This window comes from Scophthalmus maximus, chromosome 15 (assembly GCF_022379125.1).
Source record: "Scophthalmus maximus strain ysfricsl-2021 chromosome 15, ASM2237912v1, whole genome shotgun sequence".
Taxonomy (NCBI): Eukaryota; Metazoa; Chordata; class Actinopteri; order Pleuronectiformes; family Scophthalmidae; genus Scophthalmus; species Scophthalmus maximus.
In genome coordinates, this window is record NC_061529.1 from 7,120,496 (window position 1) to 7,138,741 (window position 18,246).

The following is an 18,246-nucleotide window of genomic DNA, read 5'->3' on the forward strand; positions in this document are numbered from 1 at the left end:
GTTTATTCTTCTGTTGATACTTTACACTGACCACAGGCTCAGAAACCATCTCTCTCTCACCATGGCTCTGCTCTGTCTATGCTGCCGTTCAACCGATCCGTGATTCATCCACCTCATATTCATCTTCTCTCCACTCCTCTGTCTCCATCCCCGTCTCTCTGTCTCTGACCCGTCCTGGCTCTGTGAAGGGAACAGTTTTAGTGTTGGGAAATGGCTTTCTGAAGAGTGAAGAGAATGAAACGCACACACAGAGAAATTGTACGAACACATGCAGGCGTATGCGCACACATTCACTGACAAAAACACACACACTCTCACACACATAATCACACACACGTACGTTCTCCGTGAGGTAGCGGTGTGATGGACAGGGCTGGCATTTGGCAGGAGGCACGATAAGGTGGTGGAGTAGAGTAGGAGAGAAAAAAGCGAGTGACAAGATAGAGAGAGGGAAGGGTGTGGAGAGATGAAGAGGGGTGAGAGGAGGAGGAGGAGGAGGAGAAGCACGTGGAAGATCAGTGCCACACACTGATTGTGGCCCAGTGTTTGTTTCTGTGGCTACCTACCTACCACTCCATTGTTTGCTTGCTGAGAGTGAGGCAATGTGCTGAGAGGAGGGGGGGGGGGCTACTAGTAAGAGAACCACAGTGAATAAGCAAGGGGAAGGGTGGGGGGAGAAAGGGTGATGAGAGACGCATGGAAGTGCTATTTATAACATTGGTGCGGGAGTGAGATTGGGCGAGCGAGTGTGTGTGTGTGTGTGTGTGCGCATGTGTTGTCTTCAAGGGACCTCGCTGTAACGGAAGGCTCTGGTTGTTTTCTGCAGATGTGGTTCATGCTCACAGTTAGTGGCTGATGGTGGTGCTGTTCTGATACCGAGTTACGGTCCTGACACCTTTTTACGATTCGTTTCTCTGAGAAGTAATTAAAACTCTTCGATAAAATTTTGATAAATGAAGCCGAAATGCTCAAATGCTAATCGTCAAAAACACAAGCTGTTGTACAAAAAACAAGAATAAAATGGTCTAAAACTGGCAAGAATGTAGCCTGAATCAGATCAGACACTGTTTGAGCAGAAGGTTTGTAAGTGCATGAACAATCGATTGCTCTGGATTCATCGGCAACTATTGATGACTGATACATTTATTTAGGTTTTTTTTTTGTTCTGGCTTATGATCGTAATCTAAAACTTCTTTATTGATCGGATAAAACAAGCTGCTCTTAATGGATTTTCACAATTATCTGACATTTTATAAAACAAATCAATCAATTACGAAAATAATCGACAGAGTAGTCAATAATGAAAGTTGATGTTGGCTGCCGCTCTTTGCAAAGAATTTGTAAACATGATACCAGTCTGACTAAATATTGGATTCAGGTTTCAGACCGTTAGACGTGTAAGTGAATTTGTGACTGGGGCCATTTTCAGATTTCTGACAGGATGCAGATGCATCCTTTTTTTTTTTTAAATATTAGATTATATTGCATTTACGCCTTTGATGGCTCACACACAGGTGTAATTTATCAAAGCCTGTTGAGGGTAAATGGACACATTTCCCTATAATTTGTACCTTCAGACCTAAAAACATGCCTTCACTGGACTCACTGAAGTAATCCATATGTGTTGTGTTTGTTTGTGTCCGGATGCCTGCGAGGGATGCACGGAAAATTCCATTTGTTGTTTGTAAATTGGCCAGATTTTGTTTTTCTTCAGACAACTAGAAAATGGAGGGAGGAGGGGGGAGATGCAGACACTGATGGTGATAGAGCGGAAGAGGGACTGTGTGGCATAATGAGTTATTTATTAGGGGTCATTAACCTCCTTTTTGTTGGGGAGTTAAATGTCAGCAGTAACACAGCAGTGTGTTGAGGGGCTGGGGGTCAATCCTCTGTGTGGACGGTGTCATGCAGACGTAGGCTGCAGGAAAAAAACGTCAGACTTTTACGAAATTCGGTTTTTTAATCAGTACCATCCTTCTGATTTTGAAGTTGCCACTTGTGCCCTGTCCTGCTGCTGCTGCTGCCTGTCCTGTTGCAGGGAGCCTTTGGCAACACTGCCCCCATGTGGCTGAAATGAAAACTACATGTATTCCTCTGACCTGAGGGTCGCCAGGATCGTCTCTTACGGTGTGGCCACACATGTTACGGCCATCAAGAAAAGGAAAATGCTTAGCACAGATTTTTTTGTACCCGCTGGTTTGGACTTAAAGATGATTGGAAACTGTTTTGCGGCTGGGCTATGGCTTCTGATTCTGTAATGATGCATTATTATATCTAGTATTTCCCCAATATGTTCAGCTTCTTCCAACCTCCTGCTCCTCTTTTTCCTCCTCAGACTAAATACCCCCCACTCGCTCCCCCCCTCTCGTCCTCCCATTCTCTTTTATAATTTTGGCCGGGCAATTCCTTCAGGTGTAAGCCGCCCTCTTGGCCCCTCCCCTCTCTGATATCGCTCTTCTTTCTTAAAGGGACCACCCGGCTCTCAGCAGTCCCCCCACGCACAGCCCCCCCCACACAACCCCAGCAACCCCATGATGGGACCCCATGGCCAGGTAAGACACAAACACTTGCTCTCAAACACCCCTATCTCTTTCATTCCCTCTAAATCCCCCCCTCCCACCTCCTCGTCGCCCACACACAAGCTCTTCTTCTTTCCATTCACCGCTCGCACACGCTCTCCTTCTTCTTATTTTTCTTCTCCTTCTACCCTCGAGCCCCGTTAGTTCTAGTTTTGTTCTGGCTAATTCCACGTAGATATCAGCCCCCTCCAGTTGCCAGCTCCGTTATGAAAGCGGAGCATCCAGAGGTAGCACGGCCCGCTCCTCTTCAAGGCCCAGAATCGTCTGTCCCTGTGTGGGATGAATAATTCACTCCTTGCCCCTCCCCCAGAGCAGCTTGTGTGTATGTGCATGGGGGGGTTTGCACACTTATCTGCTCCTCTACTCTTAACACACACACTCACAATCGCACACGGCTCACTCCCCTCCCCTCCGCTTACTTGTTCCAGCGCCTTATAAATAAAACAGGGGACTGGCACTATGGACACGTCACATATACATACAAAAACACATGGGCACATGTATGTGTAGAGGCCCGTTAACATGCACATAGGACAATCAGAGTTTTCGGTTTCTCCAGCTGCCGACTAGACAAAAGCACATTCTGTCTGTTCAGCTTTAAATTAAAAAAAAAAAAATGTTGGTCCGTCTGTTTCAACGCTTATTCAGAGGAGTAGCTACAGATGCCACACTGGAGGTGAAGCTATTCTTTTGGCAACCCGGCTCTTCATTCTTGTGGTTTCTGGTTTCTGTCTTGTGTGCGAGAGTGTGGACACGCTTCCTCTAAGGCCTTTGAACGGTGTATGTTAGAATGAGGTGTCTCTAACTACGGCGGGCAGACCACAAGCCGAATCAGTTTACACCACAGCGACAGCAGGCAGGGATATACACACACACACACACACACACACACACACACACACACACACACACACACACACACACACACACACACACACACACACACACACACACACACACACACACACACACACACACACTGACCAGCACAAACCCACGCTCTGTGTGTATAAAGAGGTATTGTGAAAAGCCGTGTAACACTGATTCTAGCTCAGGTGTATGTTTTCAGGCTGATTTGATGAATTTGTCGATCTTTCACTGTCATCCTCCATCCTCCCACCACGACGTGTCCATCTGTGTGTCCTCAGTGTCAATCCTGTTTTTTTGCTCATGGATTTATCAATAATGAAAAGTTTCTCTCTGCTCCTCTTTGCTCCACACTCCCCAAATTACCCCTTCCTGTCTTTTCAGCCTTTCATGTCACCACGGTATCCAGGTGGACCGCGCCCCGCACTCCGAATGCCAAATCAGGTACGGAACTGGACTCTGACTTCCGCTACATCCAACATTACTAGGTTTTAGTTTAAAAGCGCATCACGTATGATATGATTACATCTGGCGTCCACACTACTCTGGAGTTTTTCAGTTTTTGTTTGAAAACACTGTTTTTCAAATGAAAACATATCAGTATGGATGTAGCCTTTGCTTACTCACTTTTGACGACTTCCGCGAGAATCAGTGCTGTCAGCAAGGTGCCAGGATGTTCATCGGTTTCCATGTCTGGTCTTTTCTCAGCCTCCTGGGGGAATCCCTGGATCTCAGCCTCTCCTGCCGAACAGTTTGGACCCGACAAGACCGCAAGGTACGACCAGGGCAGAAGCTGGAGGGTTAAAACTAATGGGATTAGGATTGAGTATCGCTTTTACTCCTGACTTTAAGAGTCAAGCCATATGTGTGTTTACATGAGCACACACAGAGTGTGACTCTTTTACATTTGTTCCTATAGGACATCCTAACATGGGTGGACCAATGAGAATGAACCCTCCTCGAGGAATGGCCATGGGCCCACAGGTATGACGAACACGAAAGAGTTTCACACACATAGTGTTTGAGTTGTTTTTTCTATACAACAATGAAAAAATTTTAACAGTGTATAGATCTAGTGATTCTACAAGAGAAGTTTTATTAATGTAACTTAAAAAATGAAAATCAAGTATAACCTTGATCTTGTTGGGAAAAGTAAGAAAAATGTTCTTATCGTGTTTCTAATGTGTTGTCTTGCAGAACTATGGAGGCATGAGGCCTCCTCCCAACTCTATGGGCGGCCCCATGCCAGGAATGAACATGTAAGTTGAAACATCTCTCGTCTCACAGCAAGTTCAACTCTACTTTTACTGTTTTCGAAAGTCTTTTTTTCCATTTCTTATGCACCATTTCCTCTTTTGTCATTTTCTCTCTTTCATTTTTTTTTTTTTTTTTTCATTTTCCCCACTCAGGGGTCCCGGAGGAAGAGGACCTTGGCCAGGACCTAATGCTAACTCTGTGAGTGAGAAACCCTTGACCCTTGACCTTTACACATGACAACATATAGGCGATGGGGAAAGGAAAGGGGAAACAACCTTCCCTGTCATTGAAGCCTGTACAATAAACCAGAGGCATCCGAACCTTATGCTTAACCACGTGGGAGAGGTTTTTCATGATTAATTTGTTGTGTTGTTACACAGATATTGGAAAAAAAGAATCCATCCATCAGTTTCGGAGAGGGGCACTCCTGCCCATTGTTTTCCATGATAATTTCCTCAAAGGACAATGTCCTAAAAAAAATTACTGCTAGGTCAAAACAAAATTTTCTTTAAACATTTATAAGCCTCACAAAAAACAACACTTATTGCACATTTCGCATCCTCTGACCCTCAGATCTGATTATCTGTTTCCTCTTCCCCCTGCAGATAGCATACTCCTCCTCATCTCCAGGAAACTATGTGGTGAGTTTTAAGTCCATCCAAACCATTGTGGGATGAAATAGTTTTTTATTGTGCTGATGAAGACGTCATTGTAATTTTAACCTCTCATCATTGTTTTCTACCCAGGGCCCTCCAGGCGGAGGAGGTCCTCCTGGAACTCCCATCATGCCCAGCCCAGGTGGTGCGTCACCTTACTATGTCCCCAGCACTAACACTATCTCTTCCATTCCTCCCCCTGACTAAACAAGCATGAATTTGCCCCCTCTCACCCACCAACCTCTACCAGCAGAGTTCATCTCATATGTCTAATTTGACATCATCTCTCTAATGTCATACAACTAAAGTTTTTGTTCTATGATTTTATTCCTTAGATTCAACCAACTCCAGTGAAAACATCTATACAATGATGAATCCTATTGGACCAGGAGGCAACAGACCCAATGTGAGTCTCACATGTGTTTGCGTTTAGTTTTAACACAAAGCTACTTCATTTTATTTAATGGCTTTAACTTTACAGTTACACAACACCACAATGAATCCAGCTCACACACTAAAAACCACATCACATCACTGGGCACCAGTACAGTTCAACATCAGAGAAACATAACGTTGCCGTACTTGGCTCGATAAGAAATTGAAACTGGAAATGAACCTAGAAGAACATATTGAATATTCTCCTTCACCCTGAGCTTAAAAAGGTTCCGATCATTTACACATTTGCTCTCCATCTTTTTGCCAGTTCCCCATGGGACCGGGGCCTGACGGGCCTATGGGAGCCATGGGAGCGATGGAGCCACACCACATGAACGGATCACTAGGTGGGTCGCTTCTCAAATCACTGATGGAATTAGTCTGATACTTGTGCAAATTAAATATTGCTTAATTTTCGATGAAGTTTCCCTTATATAAAAATAAATGTTCTCTTTTTCACTTCCTCAGGGTCTGGGGATATGGATGGGTTGCCAAAGGTGAGCAAAAAATAAATAAATCAGATTTTCTCTACACTCTTCCTGTTTGCTTGAATGTGTATTTTTACATATTTCTTCCTCCTCTCTTCCTCCAGAGCTCTCCTAATAACATGGGGGGCATGAACAACCCTCCCGGGACGCCGAGAGATGACGGCGAAATGGGCGGGAACTTCTTGAACCCATTCCAAAGCGAAAGTGTGAGTAGAGCGAGTGACTGGCATCTCACAACCCCTAACAGTTATCCTTGATGTCCCGACATAAACCAGTGGAAGAATGCAAGCAGAGGGTTCACCTGAATTATTATTTTTTTCTCAGTATTTATATTTGTGTCTTGTCCCTTTTTAGCTTCGTTGGTTAGTCTCACACATTATCTTTATTGAAGAGAGAGATTTCTAGTGCTTTCAAATGACAACACCTCTTTTTTTTTAGGCCATTTAATCTAAAAACACTGTGCGTAAGAAAACTGTGCGAACAGAGGTTTTTACCAAAATTATGCACCAAATTCTTCACCGACTCTTGAGCTGTCTTCAGACATGAATGTCCGGAAAATTGCCTCCGGACATTTTCCGAAGTTTGCCTTTCACATATGACGAATGCAGCATGAGATTGACTGAGTCAGGAAAGCAGTGTTTTTGTTTACAGGCAACACACACGCTCGCTGTTCATTTTCCAGAGATTTCCCAACTGTATTCTCACATTGGCTCACTCTGACATTTTAAATTTTACTAGGGGGCTGGAAAAGATGCAGAGCTACATTTGCTTTCTCACATACAGCCCCTTTGGAAAAGTTCAAGAAAGTGTCCGGACTTTCATTGCATGTCTGAAAGCTGCTTTCAAAATCCTTTCCAAATCCAACAAGGTTGAATTTAACAAAGGAAGAGCTGATCCGATGATAATCAGACTAGTCGACCCAAATATAGAGAGAACACCAGTGCCAGCATCGGCGTGATTCACCAGCATTCAACAGGCAACCGCGGTCAGAGAACAGCAACACACGCCCATTTCTCCTTCACTTCACAGTTCGCACACAGTCATGCAGCCAAAAAAATCTATTTAACAACTGTGAAGATTATGAAAAACCACATAATCAGAACCGATTTCGGGTCCACTCAGATCCCCCCATGGTGCTACTGCAAGACCCAATTGAGATGGAACTATCATCTCAACCCAAACCAAGTTGATTTCCGGGTCATGTCTCTGTTAGAAGGAACAAAAGCGGACTGAAGTGGTTTTCCAGCGCAGCACACACTTTGTACTGTATTACTCAGGGACACGGCACTGGAAGAATTTGAAATGCAAAAACTTCACACGCACAACAACAGCGTGTTCATTGTTCAAAATGGTGATAAAGACCGGGACCGTTAAGAATATCTGATGTTCTGCTTGCATTGTAGCCGCTTACTAATCACTTAGGAATCATTCTGTACCCTCCGTATCAGTGATGTGGTTATAGTTGAAACACTTTTCAGTTTTAATGCCTAGTCTTTTTCATTTACTGGTTTTAATCTAAGGTTGAATACGGAGTCTAGTTTTCTGCAGGGGGGGTGGGGGGGTTATTGTGACTGTCTCTTACCCTGGAGAGCCTCAGGGTGCTCAGGCTGGGATTATATCCGACCCCCTAATACCCTGATTGAACTAATCAGCGGCAGGGTTGGGTATCGTTTGAAATGATTCAATATTAATGCAAATTAGAGCCATTGTCAGTGAGTTATGGAACCATTAACTAACTCATTTTCTCACTGAGGACTATTAAATCATTCATTACAAGAACAAGTAAAACAGTCTAAAGTTGGTAAAAAATTGTGATTCAAATCAGTAAATATCTATTAAAACAACAATCTAATTATACAGTGCCAACTTTTATTGATAACTTAATTGGTAAACAGTTCTTCACAGACAAACTTTGGTTGTAAACCCAGATCTTCTCCTCAGAAATACTGAGTTATTGCAGCGACACTGACGAGAGTTCGGTCATTTTTAGAGAAAGAACTTGAAGTCTGAGCTTCCTCTCGCTCTACAGGGGCGGGGCTTGAGCACCCTCTGGTGTTTGAATGTTGTCAGTGACATATCCACTCATCTGTGCCCTCCTCCCCTTTCCCCTCTCTCTCTCTTTTCAGTATTCACCCAACATGACGATGAGTGTGTGATTTTATTTTTTTTCCTTTATTTTTTTGTATTTTTGTTTAACCCCCTCCTCCCACGCCCCACATCCCTACTTTTTTTTTTTTTCTTCAATTCAATCCTTACTTCACATCGGATTGGACCACCTTCCCTCCTCACACACACACACACACCCACCCACCCTCTGCCCCTTACCCCCCTCCCCATTACGGGGATCCGCTCTCTCTCCTCCCCCCACTTCTCACTCGGGAACTCTGCGGCCACGCAGCCCTCCGGGACAGCCCTGGAGCACGCTGGGATTCTAATTAAGACGGGCCCCCCCGGAGCATGCAAGATGGCCGGCGGTCTGAATAGGAAGCAGTCACAGAGCCACAGGAAGAGCCTGCTCTCTGACTCCGGCCCTGGCCTCCCTGGCTTCCTGTCAGGGTCTAGACAATGAGCGAGGGGACGGCAAAGGACGAGCAGAGAGACCGAGGAAGAGAGGAGACTGGAAGACACAGCCCCTCTCCCCCGAGGACAAAGTCTCTCAGCAGCTGCCTGGAAGCCTCTCAACCACGACTTTTGGACTTTTTATGAATTTTTATCGTCTTTTTTTGTTGTTGTTGCTGTTCCTGACAGATTCACCGGAGGGTCGGACAAGACAACCGCCCCTTTGCCCCAACACATTGTTCACTCTGTGTTCCACATTTTTAACAGAGGTGTTGTAATGATCATCGGTGAACTTTTTTTTTTTCTTTCTCCCATTTTTTTCTGTGTATGTATTGTATCATTGTTATTTTTATTATTTTATTATTGTTATTAATGAAATTGGTATGATCAATTTTTAAGATTAGGTTCTTATTTCTGTTGTTTTCTAAGGGCACATGATTACGATGAAGAAAGAATATGTGCACACACAAATCAGAAATTATTCGCTGTGGCACACTGCCCCCTGCAGGTGAGAGTTTATCCATCATGGTACTAATTGGCCCCTTTCAAAAATCATTTTCGAAGGTTTTTGCAACTTTCTTGAAAAGATAAAAATTGTGAACGTGTTCAATAATCCACACCAGAAGAAGAAGAAGAAGCGGCTCCTGTTTTTAGAAGCTTCCATGCAGTGAAATGCACAGCTCTATTTATTTATGTACTTAATTTGTCTTATAAATCATTGTTACTTTTTTTTTTTCCTTAAGTGTTATTCCTGGTCTTTTTGTTAACTGCAGAACTAGTAGCAACTGTGTAAATATGCAGATCCACTCTTTATTTCCATCCGACATCCGCTCTCCGAGCCCTAAAGGTGCTGAATCACCTTCTTTTAATTTTTTATTCTTTTTTAAAATACCCGACTCATGCTGCTTCCTCTAATGCTGCCCACTTAGGTCACCGCTCACTCTAGTGTGAATGTAGGCTGCGTTTATCGTCTCTCTGCTGACCTGTAGTGAACACTCGGATTGTTTTGTTTTTTTGTTCGTTTGCTGATAAGTCCCTCAACACACTGTGATGTACGTCGGTGCTTTATGGAAATGTTTTGCTTTCACACACCAGCCAGTCCAGCTCGCAGACATCTTGTTCTCACACATGCCCGGCTGCTCCCCTCTGTATGGTGAAAGGACTTCTGGCTCTCTGCTGGTCGCGTTCCTTCAGGTTGCTTTCATGTCGGACAGAACGGTATGTCAGGAAGCAGCGAGGCGTTGCTCTGTGTGGCCTCCCTCCCTTTGCTCATCTTGAAGAAGAAAAGAAAAAAAAGACCTTTTCTCACCTATCCAGCGGGCCAGCATCCACACACCCAGCCACACTTCTCTCATCCCTCTCTAATTTCATTTGTACAACTCTTTCGTCTCTTTCGATTATGATTTTGGTTTATTTTGTAAATACTGTAAAATGCATTTTGATATCATTGACATGTTTTGATATTTCAGATCACAACTTAGACAGTTGATCGGAAACGTGCCGATTCGGGGGCGACTGTGTGTATTTGTTCAGAGATGGTGTGTCTTTTACTCAGAAATAATATGAATGATGAGAAACAGAAACTGGAGCTGCTATAAGACTATTATGCTATTTCACCTCATCACAGACGAAAACATGGGGCTTTACTGTGCATAAGAGCTGTAGCGTCACGGCGTCGAAGATGACAAGGGAGGAAGATTTTTATAGTTGAGTCACACAAACACACACACACATTTCCTTGAAAACAATTAAAATTAAACATTTAATGTCCAAAACCCTCTGCCTTTGTTCTTGGAAACTGTTGGTTCGTCGTGGCAAAGAAAAGCCACAAACCTGGCTTTTTTTTTTTTCCCCCCTCTTTTTTTTTGTGACAGGGAACTTAAAAGAACAGAGTGACAGAGGCCTGTTTTTCATCATAAAACATCTTCCCTCCTTATCTGACGTACTGCATCCTCCCCATTTGACACAAACTGAAACCGAAAGCAGGGCGCGCGCGCGCACACATACACACACACACACACACACACACACACACCGAGAGGATACTGGCTCTCAATCCAACACACCAGGGACCAGAGAACAGATTTTACTATGAAGGATTTTGTTTTTGTTTTTTAATCTATTTAAAAACGGGGCAGGAGAAATGTTTGGGGAAAGTAAATAGGGGGCGGGGGGAGAAAAAGAATAATGGACAGATTTGTTGCAAAGAAGAGAAAGAGAGGGAACAGGCGTTTCCTCCCCTGTACTTTGAAATACTGTTGTATAAAAATGCAGTCAAACTTCTCTCTATATTTCTGTCCTGTAAGTAAAGCTGTCACGACGTTGATCATTTCTGTATTTCTATTGTGCTGATGTATAATAATGTAACATTCAGGGGTAGGGGAGGGTGAAGAGAGGAATTTTTGGGGGTGGGCGGGAGTAAAAGATTTTTTCTGTTCAGTCCCTCATTTTTCCTCTTGATGACAAAGCAGTATTGAATATGAGGCAGTCTGTCCTTGGGGAGTTGCTTTGTATCTCATGTTAGGGTAGTTTCAGATCCTAAATGTCTCGTGTAGTAAAATAAGAGGTTCCTTCTTCGTATGTTTCTTTATATTGTAAAGTTTCTTTAGATTACAAAAAAATGTTGCTTATTGGAAAAAAAGGTGGGAAAAACTGCATTGATAATAAATGTAAATTTCTTTTCTTTTTTTTTGGTTTTGTTTTAATTTCATCAAGCTGTCAGTCGTTTTTGCCTGTGTCCCCTTTGTTGTAGATACATATTAAAAACAAATAAAATGACTTCACTCCTTTTGCCATGAACAGCAGCTTTTTTCTTTTCCCTGTGGCTTTTAAGGGTTTTATCTCCACAAAATGTTACCTCCGTTTTTTCTGTTCTTTGTTTTGCATCTAGGATGTGTATATATATATATTTCAAAATACAAATCCCCTTTGGCCGAATGTCTCTGTATCCCAATAAAACAGATGAATCCAGTGGTTTCCAACTTGGTGGTTGCAAAATCAAATTTTAGGGCTCAAAAGAAAACGAGGCAGGGGAGTATTCGTGAAATATGAGTTTGTTTCTCGTGACAGTCTGGAGAGTCTCGTCATTCCAGCATCTAAAAAAAACTTCATCGATCCAAATCTTTTTTAATTTTAGGACCTATAAAAGCTGGGAAGAGGGGTGAAGAGCCGTCATGGGTATAAAGGATCACACTCAAAAAGGTTAGATTGAAAACTTCAGCCAATAAACCCAAGATTTGAAGAAAGTACCTTTTACATTCTACTCTTAATTTCTCATATTTTAAGGTGTTGCATTGTGAGAATATATCTAATAATATATACTGTAATTAAATTTGATGTGTATTAAATGTATTGTACAGAACTAATTCAATAACACTCAAACATATTAAAACAAGTGTAAACTCAATAACAAGCTTTTGTGCACAAGCCCAAGGCAAAAAGGCAAACCCCAAATTCAGCCACGATTAGAGCTGCAAATAATTCTTTTCATTAAATTGATTTACTGTTTGAATTAATTTGTGATTTTTTTCCTGGTATATCGTGTAATGATTTGATCGGGGGGAAAAAATGTCACCAGTTCAGACAGGCCAAGTTACAGTATTTTAATCACGTGTTTTGTAAAAGAAAGTGTCCAGATCCTAAAGATTTTCAGTTTACCATCATATAAAGTTAAGAAAACTAGCAAATACTTGATGATTTTCCTAATACTGAAGTCTACTCTACGATCGTTGCATTTTTATCGAGAACTCAAATCCTCAGATATTTGTTTCAGTTCAAATACTCTGTAGCTACAATTGCTCTCCGGAGCACAGTATCAAAAACGCCAGACTTTGCGCTTATTAGATTATTTTCTTATACTATTTTATTTTTCATATGTACATGTATGTATATGTATGTTCATATGCTTTAATCATGCTGTCCAACAAAACAAGCTACTTGTAGATTTAACACATTTCGATGTGTGAAGCTTTGTGCTTTCGAACAATGTCCAGTTTGAGCCTTCCCGAATAAAGTAACAAACGCCACTCTGTCCTCGAACTATGGCTGCTGATCAATTCAAGGGTTGAACTTTTATCGCGTCAAAGAATTCCGTTACCGAGGGAGGAAGTTGTTTGCCTCAAAGGCCCGACTGGTTCACCTGCTGACCTCTGATCTGATCGAGCTGCACCGAGTGACGACGGCGTGACCCCCTGCCCCTCTCGCTGCAGCAGCAGGCGGGTGGAGCGACCGGCGGGGTGAGGGAGGAGGCGAGGGGGAGCGGAGGGAGAAGCCCCGGTCTTGCTCCGGACGGAGAGGACGGTGCGGAGGAGCTGGGCGGATGAGGCAGGAACACCATGCTCCTGCTTTTGGAGAGCGAGACCCGGGGCGGCACCCGCAGGCGAGAGTCCGATTGGTCGACCGAGGGCGGGAGGTGAAGCGGAGGCGGCGCCACCGTGACAGAGGGGAGGGTATTCCTGCGCAGGTGGGAGTGAGGTGACGGGAACACAGGGAGCTTCTTCTGGGCCATTTTGTCCCACGCTGACCCTCCAGGCGTCAGACACCTCTTGGAGACCAGTCGGCTGAGGGTCGCCTGAGGTGAACTCGCCTCCGTGAGGGAGGGGACCGACCGAGAGGAGGGGAGGAAATCCTCATCGCCGGTGTTGTAACTCCCCCCTCCGTGTCTGTCGTCACCTCTGTGAGCCACGCTCGCCCTCCTCTCCTCCACCCTGAACCCATGGAAATGTGACTCCTCGTCCTCCTCGTCTTCATCTTCGCTCCCTCCTCCTCCTCCTCCCTCCCGTCCCCGATCCTCTCCGTCCTCCTCCTCCTGCAGGCCCCTCGCCCTGATGCCCTCCTCGTAAGCTCTGTTCAGACAGGCCAGGTTGTGAATGGCCAGCCATGGTTCAGAGAGCACCCTGTGTCTGGGAGGAGGAGTGTTCCACTGGCTCAGTGGACTCAGCTCGCAGGAGGGATGTCTGCTGCTGCCACCGCCACTGCTGCCGCTGATGCCTGATGGACATTAACACGTTTGAAGTGTAAATTACACCACATGGAAGTCGTGAAGAAAAACTACAAGTACGCACAACATAGTTGTATGTAAATGCTGGGTAATGCTTAATTAAAAATAAAAAACAACAACATACAGGAAAGGCTGTCAGGGTACAGTATTCTCCCACAATGCACCAGGACTTGAAAGAGCTGCTCACGGCAGGAAAAACATTCAAAATGATGGTGTATCATCGTGAAGCTACGGTGGCCCTGAGGGTCAAAACACAACATCATTTCCGAAATGCTGTGAAATGACGATTTGTCTTGACGCCTGGGGCCTCCGTAGAAACATATCAGCAAACAAAACAACAACAACAACAACAAAATTTAAATTACAAAATACTGCTATATGGCTGCTGTGATAGTTTTGAAAGTATTTGGTCTCAAACCAATGTATCGGACGGCTTGAGCTTTTATCCTGATTTATGTAGTTTGAAGATAACTCAAATAACTCAATTCATGTCTGTAAAGCTGAGTTTTATTCTGAAACTATTCACCGAGTGTGAGCCAGACCTTCATACTCACAAATGAACTTTGGTTATTGTGGTCTTTAAGTTTTCTCAATGCCGTGGAAACAGTAGTGGACGGAACAATCTTCTAACAAGCTCCATTGAGCAGCTGTTCAGTGGCTGTCGATCGTATCACACACTTATCCTCAGCAGATGGTCTTTGCCCACTTTGAGTTTCAGGACTAATAGTTCATGTTTGCTGACAAGTTCAGATTGGAAGTTTATGCTTTGTTTTTCTTCAACTTCTTTAAGTTGCAACATTACGTTTAACATGTGTTGTTGTGAACATCAACAGCATTTCCCCTAAGTCTGCCTTTCAGAAAACATACAGTTCTCTACTCACTGGCTCCTGTGAAGGTGAAGACGCTCTCTCCCTCGGGGGAGTTGGGCGAGCCCGTCTTGAGGACGATGTCGGACGGGGACATGCAGGACACCGGCGAGGTGTTGGGGGACGGAGGAACGTTCAGGTAACGCCTGGTCACCGGGCCTCCATTCGCTCCGATCTCCGTGGCGATGATGATGATGTCACGACCCCTGGCCCGACAGGCGTCCATCAACACCTGAGGTACGGGAGCAACTGGTGAGCACTTCGATCCGCTTCGAATGTTGTACTTTTGTGTTAAAGTACATGTGTCTGACAGCTAAAGTCACTAATTTCTTCTTTAAATTAAGATTATGCACACAAAACCTCATTAATAAGTATGATGCACTGCTTTAGATTAAAAAATAGCCAAATGCCTAAATACAAATTTGCTCAATTTTCATGGGTAATTTTCAAACCTAATAGGATGTAGCTCCTTCGTCCACCATCTTTATACATCATTATAAACAATAAAAAAAATGTTGTGATGATATACTCCAGTTCTTTCAGCCCTCCCGACCCTTTTGTCCCTCAAAAGTTTTGATTTTTGACTTTCCCTGATCATAGGTTCTGAAGGACTGACCTCCAGCGTCGGTTGGTGCCGTGCGTTGATGGCGTACACCAGAGCCGAGGCCCCTGAGCTGTCCTCCATGCTGGGGTCGGCCCCTGCAGACAGCAGGGTGGAGGCCACCTGAGCTCCGGCTCGCTCCATACAGGCGTACATGAGAGCGGTGCGGCCAGCGCGGTCCTGAACGTTTGGATTGGCCTGAGGAAAAAAACACATCAAAATAACATTGAGGATCTTGTAACAACTTTAAAATGACACGTAAAAAATAGAAGATGACTCTAAGAAATGAGTGTCATATGAAGCCTTGGCAAAAGGCCCACTGTGAATTAGGAGTCAGTGTTTTTAGACATGTTTGCTGGCTAGGAAATTAAAAAACAAACTTCATCAGAATCACTGAACTTTTAATTTGCTAATGATTTGCACTTTTAATCTCTCGTCTTCGTATGATCTGAGCTGGCATTTTTTGTTTTTGGGTTATGCCTCTCGAGTGAGAGGACACTTTATGAGATATTTAGTCTCTAATGCACGGCCCTCTGTATGATCATCAATCTTGCCTCGGAGCACGCTGTGTTCTGCTCCACAGTGCCAAAATATTAAGGAACACTTTGGTACAGGTGGATGGAGGACACATGCAGAGCTGGGTATATTAGGAACCTGTTTACTATGCATTAAAAATACACTGCTCTCACTGCAGGTACATGTTTTTCATGCATTAGAAATAAACCCTAAATCAATATATTGTTGAGCTCCCGTTCAGACTTATATGCAGAAGATTGCATTTAAAGCACATGCCTCCGAGGTGGAAACTTGGAAATGTTGGTGACTGCAGGCTGACCTTGTTCTGGAGCAGGTATGTGATGAGTTTCAAGGCGTCAGGCGCGGCCGGCTCCCCTCTCAGGGCCTTGCAGGCCGCCAGCAGCGCCGTCTCTCCTTTGGGGTTACGCCCATTAACCTGAGCGCCGCCCTCCACCAGCAGGCGGACCAGACGGAGCTTTCCTGAGGCCGCCGCACTGATGAGGGGGCTGCAGTCATACAAGGGGTCCCCCATAGTCTGGGCAGAAGGTGGAGGAAAGCTATATAGTGTCAAAAACCATGCTCACTCCCCATGTTTTAATATTCCCATTTCAAAAGAAAGACTATTTCCCAACATCATCTGTCTGGACATGTTTTACATGCTGTCTCTCAGACAATCTTGTCTAAAGGGCCATTACCCTAATGATGTTCTCCTGATAATATTCTTTTTTTTCTCCACAAAAAGGGGCTTTTCCCTTAAGAACAAAAAAAAAATCTACCAACACAAGTACATTAGGTGAAATTATAACATGGCCCCAAACAATAGAAACTGAGCAGTTAATACTCAATATGAATAATCAAGAAGGTAAATATTCAAGGGCTGCCAATGTCATTACAGATGCTTTAAAAAAATCAACATGGACTTGATATGTGGGTATAATTTATGGATACTAGAGACACGCTATATACGCGACATAAAGAAAAGGTCAAACTCACACTGACCTCACTCACCTTTGAGAGATGTTCAGATGAGTTGCAATGAGAAATTATTGCATTTGCTCCTTCATTTCTTCAAACCTTGGCGTTCGGGGGAAAGCGTCCTCGTGTCGCTGGCGTGCGAGGACACTAAACTTTCATCTACTCCCTTCTCTCAGTCAACTCCTCTGTCCTGATCCGTCCTCACTCCTCCGTCCCGTTACCTGCTGGGCAGAGCGGAAGTCTGCTGGGCCCACCGGTGAACCTTCAAAGTTCTAAACGGTTTCCAGCGCAAAATGTCACCTGTGGCAGACGCCGCACTACAAAGACCCGGAGGCCCCTTTGATACGAGTCAGCTTTGAAACGGGACTCATCTGCCTCGTGACCACTGTCTGCATTCAAACACAGACACACACACACACACACACACACACACACACACACACACACACACATATGAACTCACAGCAGCTCATTTGTATATGAAAACTTGCCATGCATTTGTTCTGTTCTGCCTTTTGTTTTTGTCTGTGCTTTTTGTTCTCTGCAGAGCTCTGAGGAACCGTTCAGTAAAATAAATAAAGGTTTTCATTAATGAAAGAGACAAAGCTCTCAGCCTGTGTCCGTCTGAGATCACATGAACACTTCAAGCTCCCTCAAACACCAGACGTGAAATTAAGTCAAAAAACAATTGGGTGGAAATAAAAACTAAAAAAGAAAAGCACAGGAGGGACAACGTATACCCTGACCTTTATTATAACTTCTTTATATCGTAATTATTGTCAAGTCGTACACCGTTTGATGACGAATGAAAAGTTGTAGAGTGTAACAATAACAATACATAACTACATGATGTCATTTTCTGACTTCGTGGTGACGTCACTATGACGTCATTCCTTTTTAAACAAAGTATGACATCATTTTCTGACTTCTTTGAGATTTCTTCAAGACGTCACTTATATCATATGATATCATATGGGGAACAGTTTTCTGATCAATATGAGACTTATGTTGTCTCTCTCCTATTGCATTGAAAATTGACTATATTTATATATGTTCAAGACTTGTTGACCACTCAGTCAAGCGCTTGACATACAGTGCTGCTATTTACCATGCTTTCCCACCGTGTCACATTCATACACAGCAATTTAGGGTTAGTGTCTTGCCCAAGGAGACATCAGCAGGCGGACTAGGGGACGCTGGGAATCGAACCGCTGACCTTCATGGTTAGCGGACATCCGACTCTACCTGCTGAGCCAAAGAGATTTCATGGTAAAAGGGTTTTTTTCTGACCCATCATTTCACAAACACACACACACACACACACACACACACACACACACACACAGTAAAGTCGGAGGGTGTTGGATCAGGAACAAGTGGACTTGGTTGTAGTTTCTGGGGGGGGGGGGGGGGGGCTAGGGGGGGCGGGGTCAGAAAAAGTAGCGGCG

At 44.0% G+C, this 18,246-nt stretch overlaps 2 protein-coding genes across 3 annotated transcripts in view; one reads left to right on the forward strand and one right to left on the reverse strand.

The window, feature by feature from the left end:
- Positions 1-11,640, forward strand: part of zgc:110158 (uncharacterized protein LOC553590 homolog) — a 36,214-nt gene extending 24,574 nt beyond the window's left edge. Inside the window, exons 6-18 of one of the 2 annotated variants that reach the window (XM_035610091.2) lie at positions 2,469-2,552; positions 3,831-3,890; positions 4,155-4,221; positions 4,366-4,430; positions 4,644-4,705; positions 4,856-4,901; positions 5,309-5,344; positions 5,450-5,504; positions 5,695-5,765; positions 6,063-6,141; positions 6,263-6,291; positions 6,387-6,488; positions 8,409-11,640. In XM_035610091.2, the coding sequence (XP_035465984.1) occupies positions 2,469-2,552; positions 3,831-3,890; positions 4,155-4,221; positions 4,366-4,430; positions 4,644-4,705; positions 4,856-4,901; positions 5,309-5,344; positions 5,450-5,504; positions 5,695-5,765; positions 6,063-6,141; positions 6,263-6,291; positions 6,387-6,488; positions 8,409-8,438 (786 nt within the window). In that variant the 3' untranslated portion in view covers positions 8,439-11,640. The remainder of the gene's footprint in view (positions 1-2,468; positions 2,553-3,830; positions 3,891-4,154; positions 4,222-4,365; positions 4,431-4,643; positions 4,706-4,855; positions 4,902-5,308; positions 5,345-5,449; positions 5,505-5,694; positions 5,766-6,062; positions 6,142-6,262; positions 6,292-6,386; positions 6,489-8,408) is intronic. The other variant, XM_047337612.1, reaches the window with a different exon arrangement.
- Positions 11,641-12,446: 806 nt separating this feature from the next.
- Positions 12,447-18,189, reverse strand: LOC118286019 (ankyrin repeat domain-containing protein 34A). Its single transcript, XM_035610089.2, has 5 exons — positions 16,832-18,189; positions 16,143-16,358; positions 15,323-15,505; positions 14,722-14,938; positions 12,447-13,830 (listed from the first exon to the last, which is right to left on the reverse strand). The coding sequence occupies exons 2-5, from the start codon at positions 16,353-16,355 to the stop codon at positions 12,959-12,961; spliced, it is 1,485 nt and encodes a 494-aa protein (XP_035465982.2). The 5' UTR covers positions 16,356-16,358; positions 16,832-18,189; the 3' UTR covers positions 12,447-12,958.
- Between the last annotated feature and the right edge of the window lie 57 nt (positions 18,190-18,246).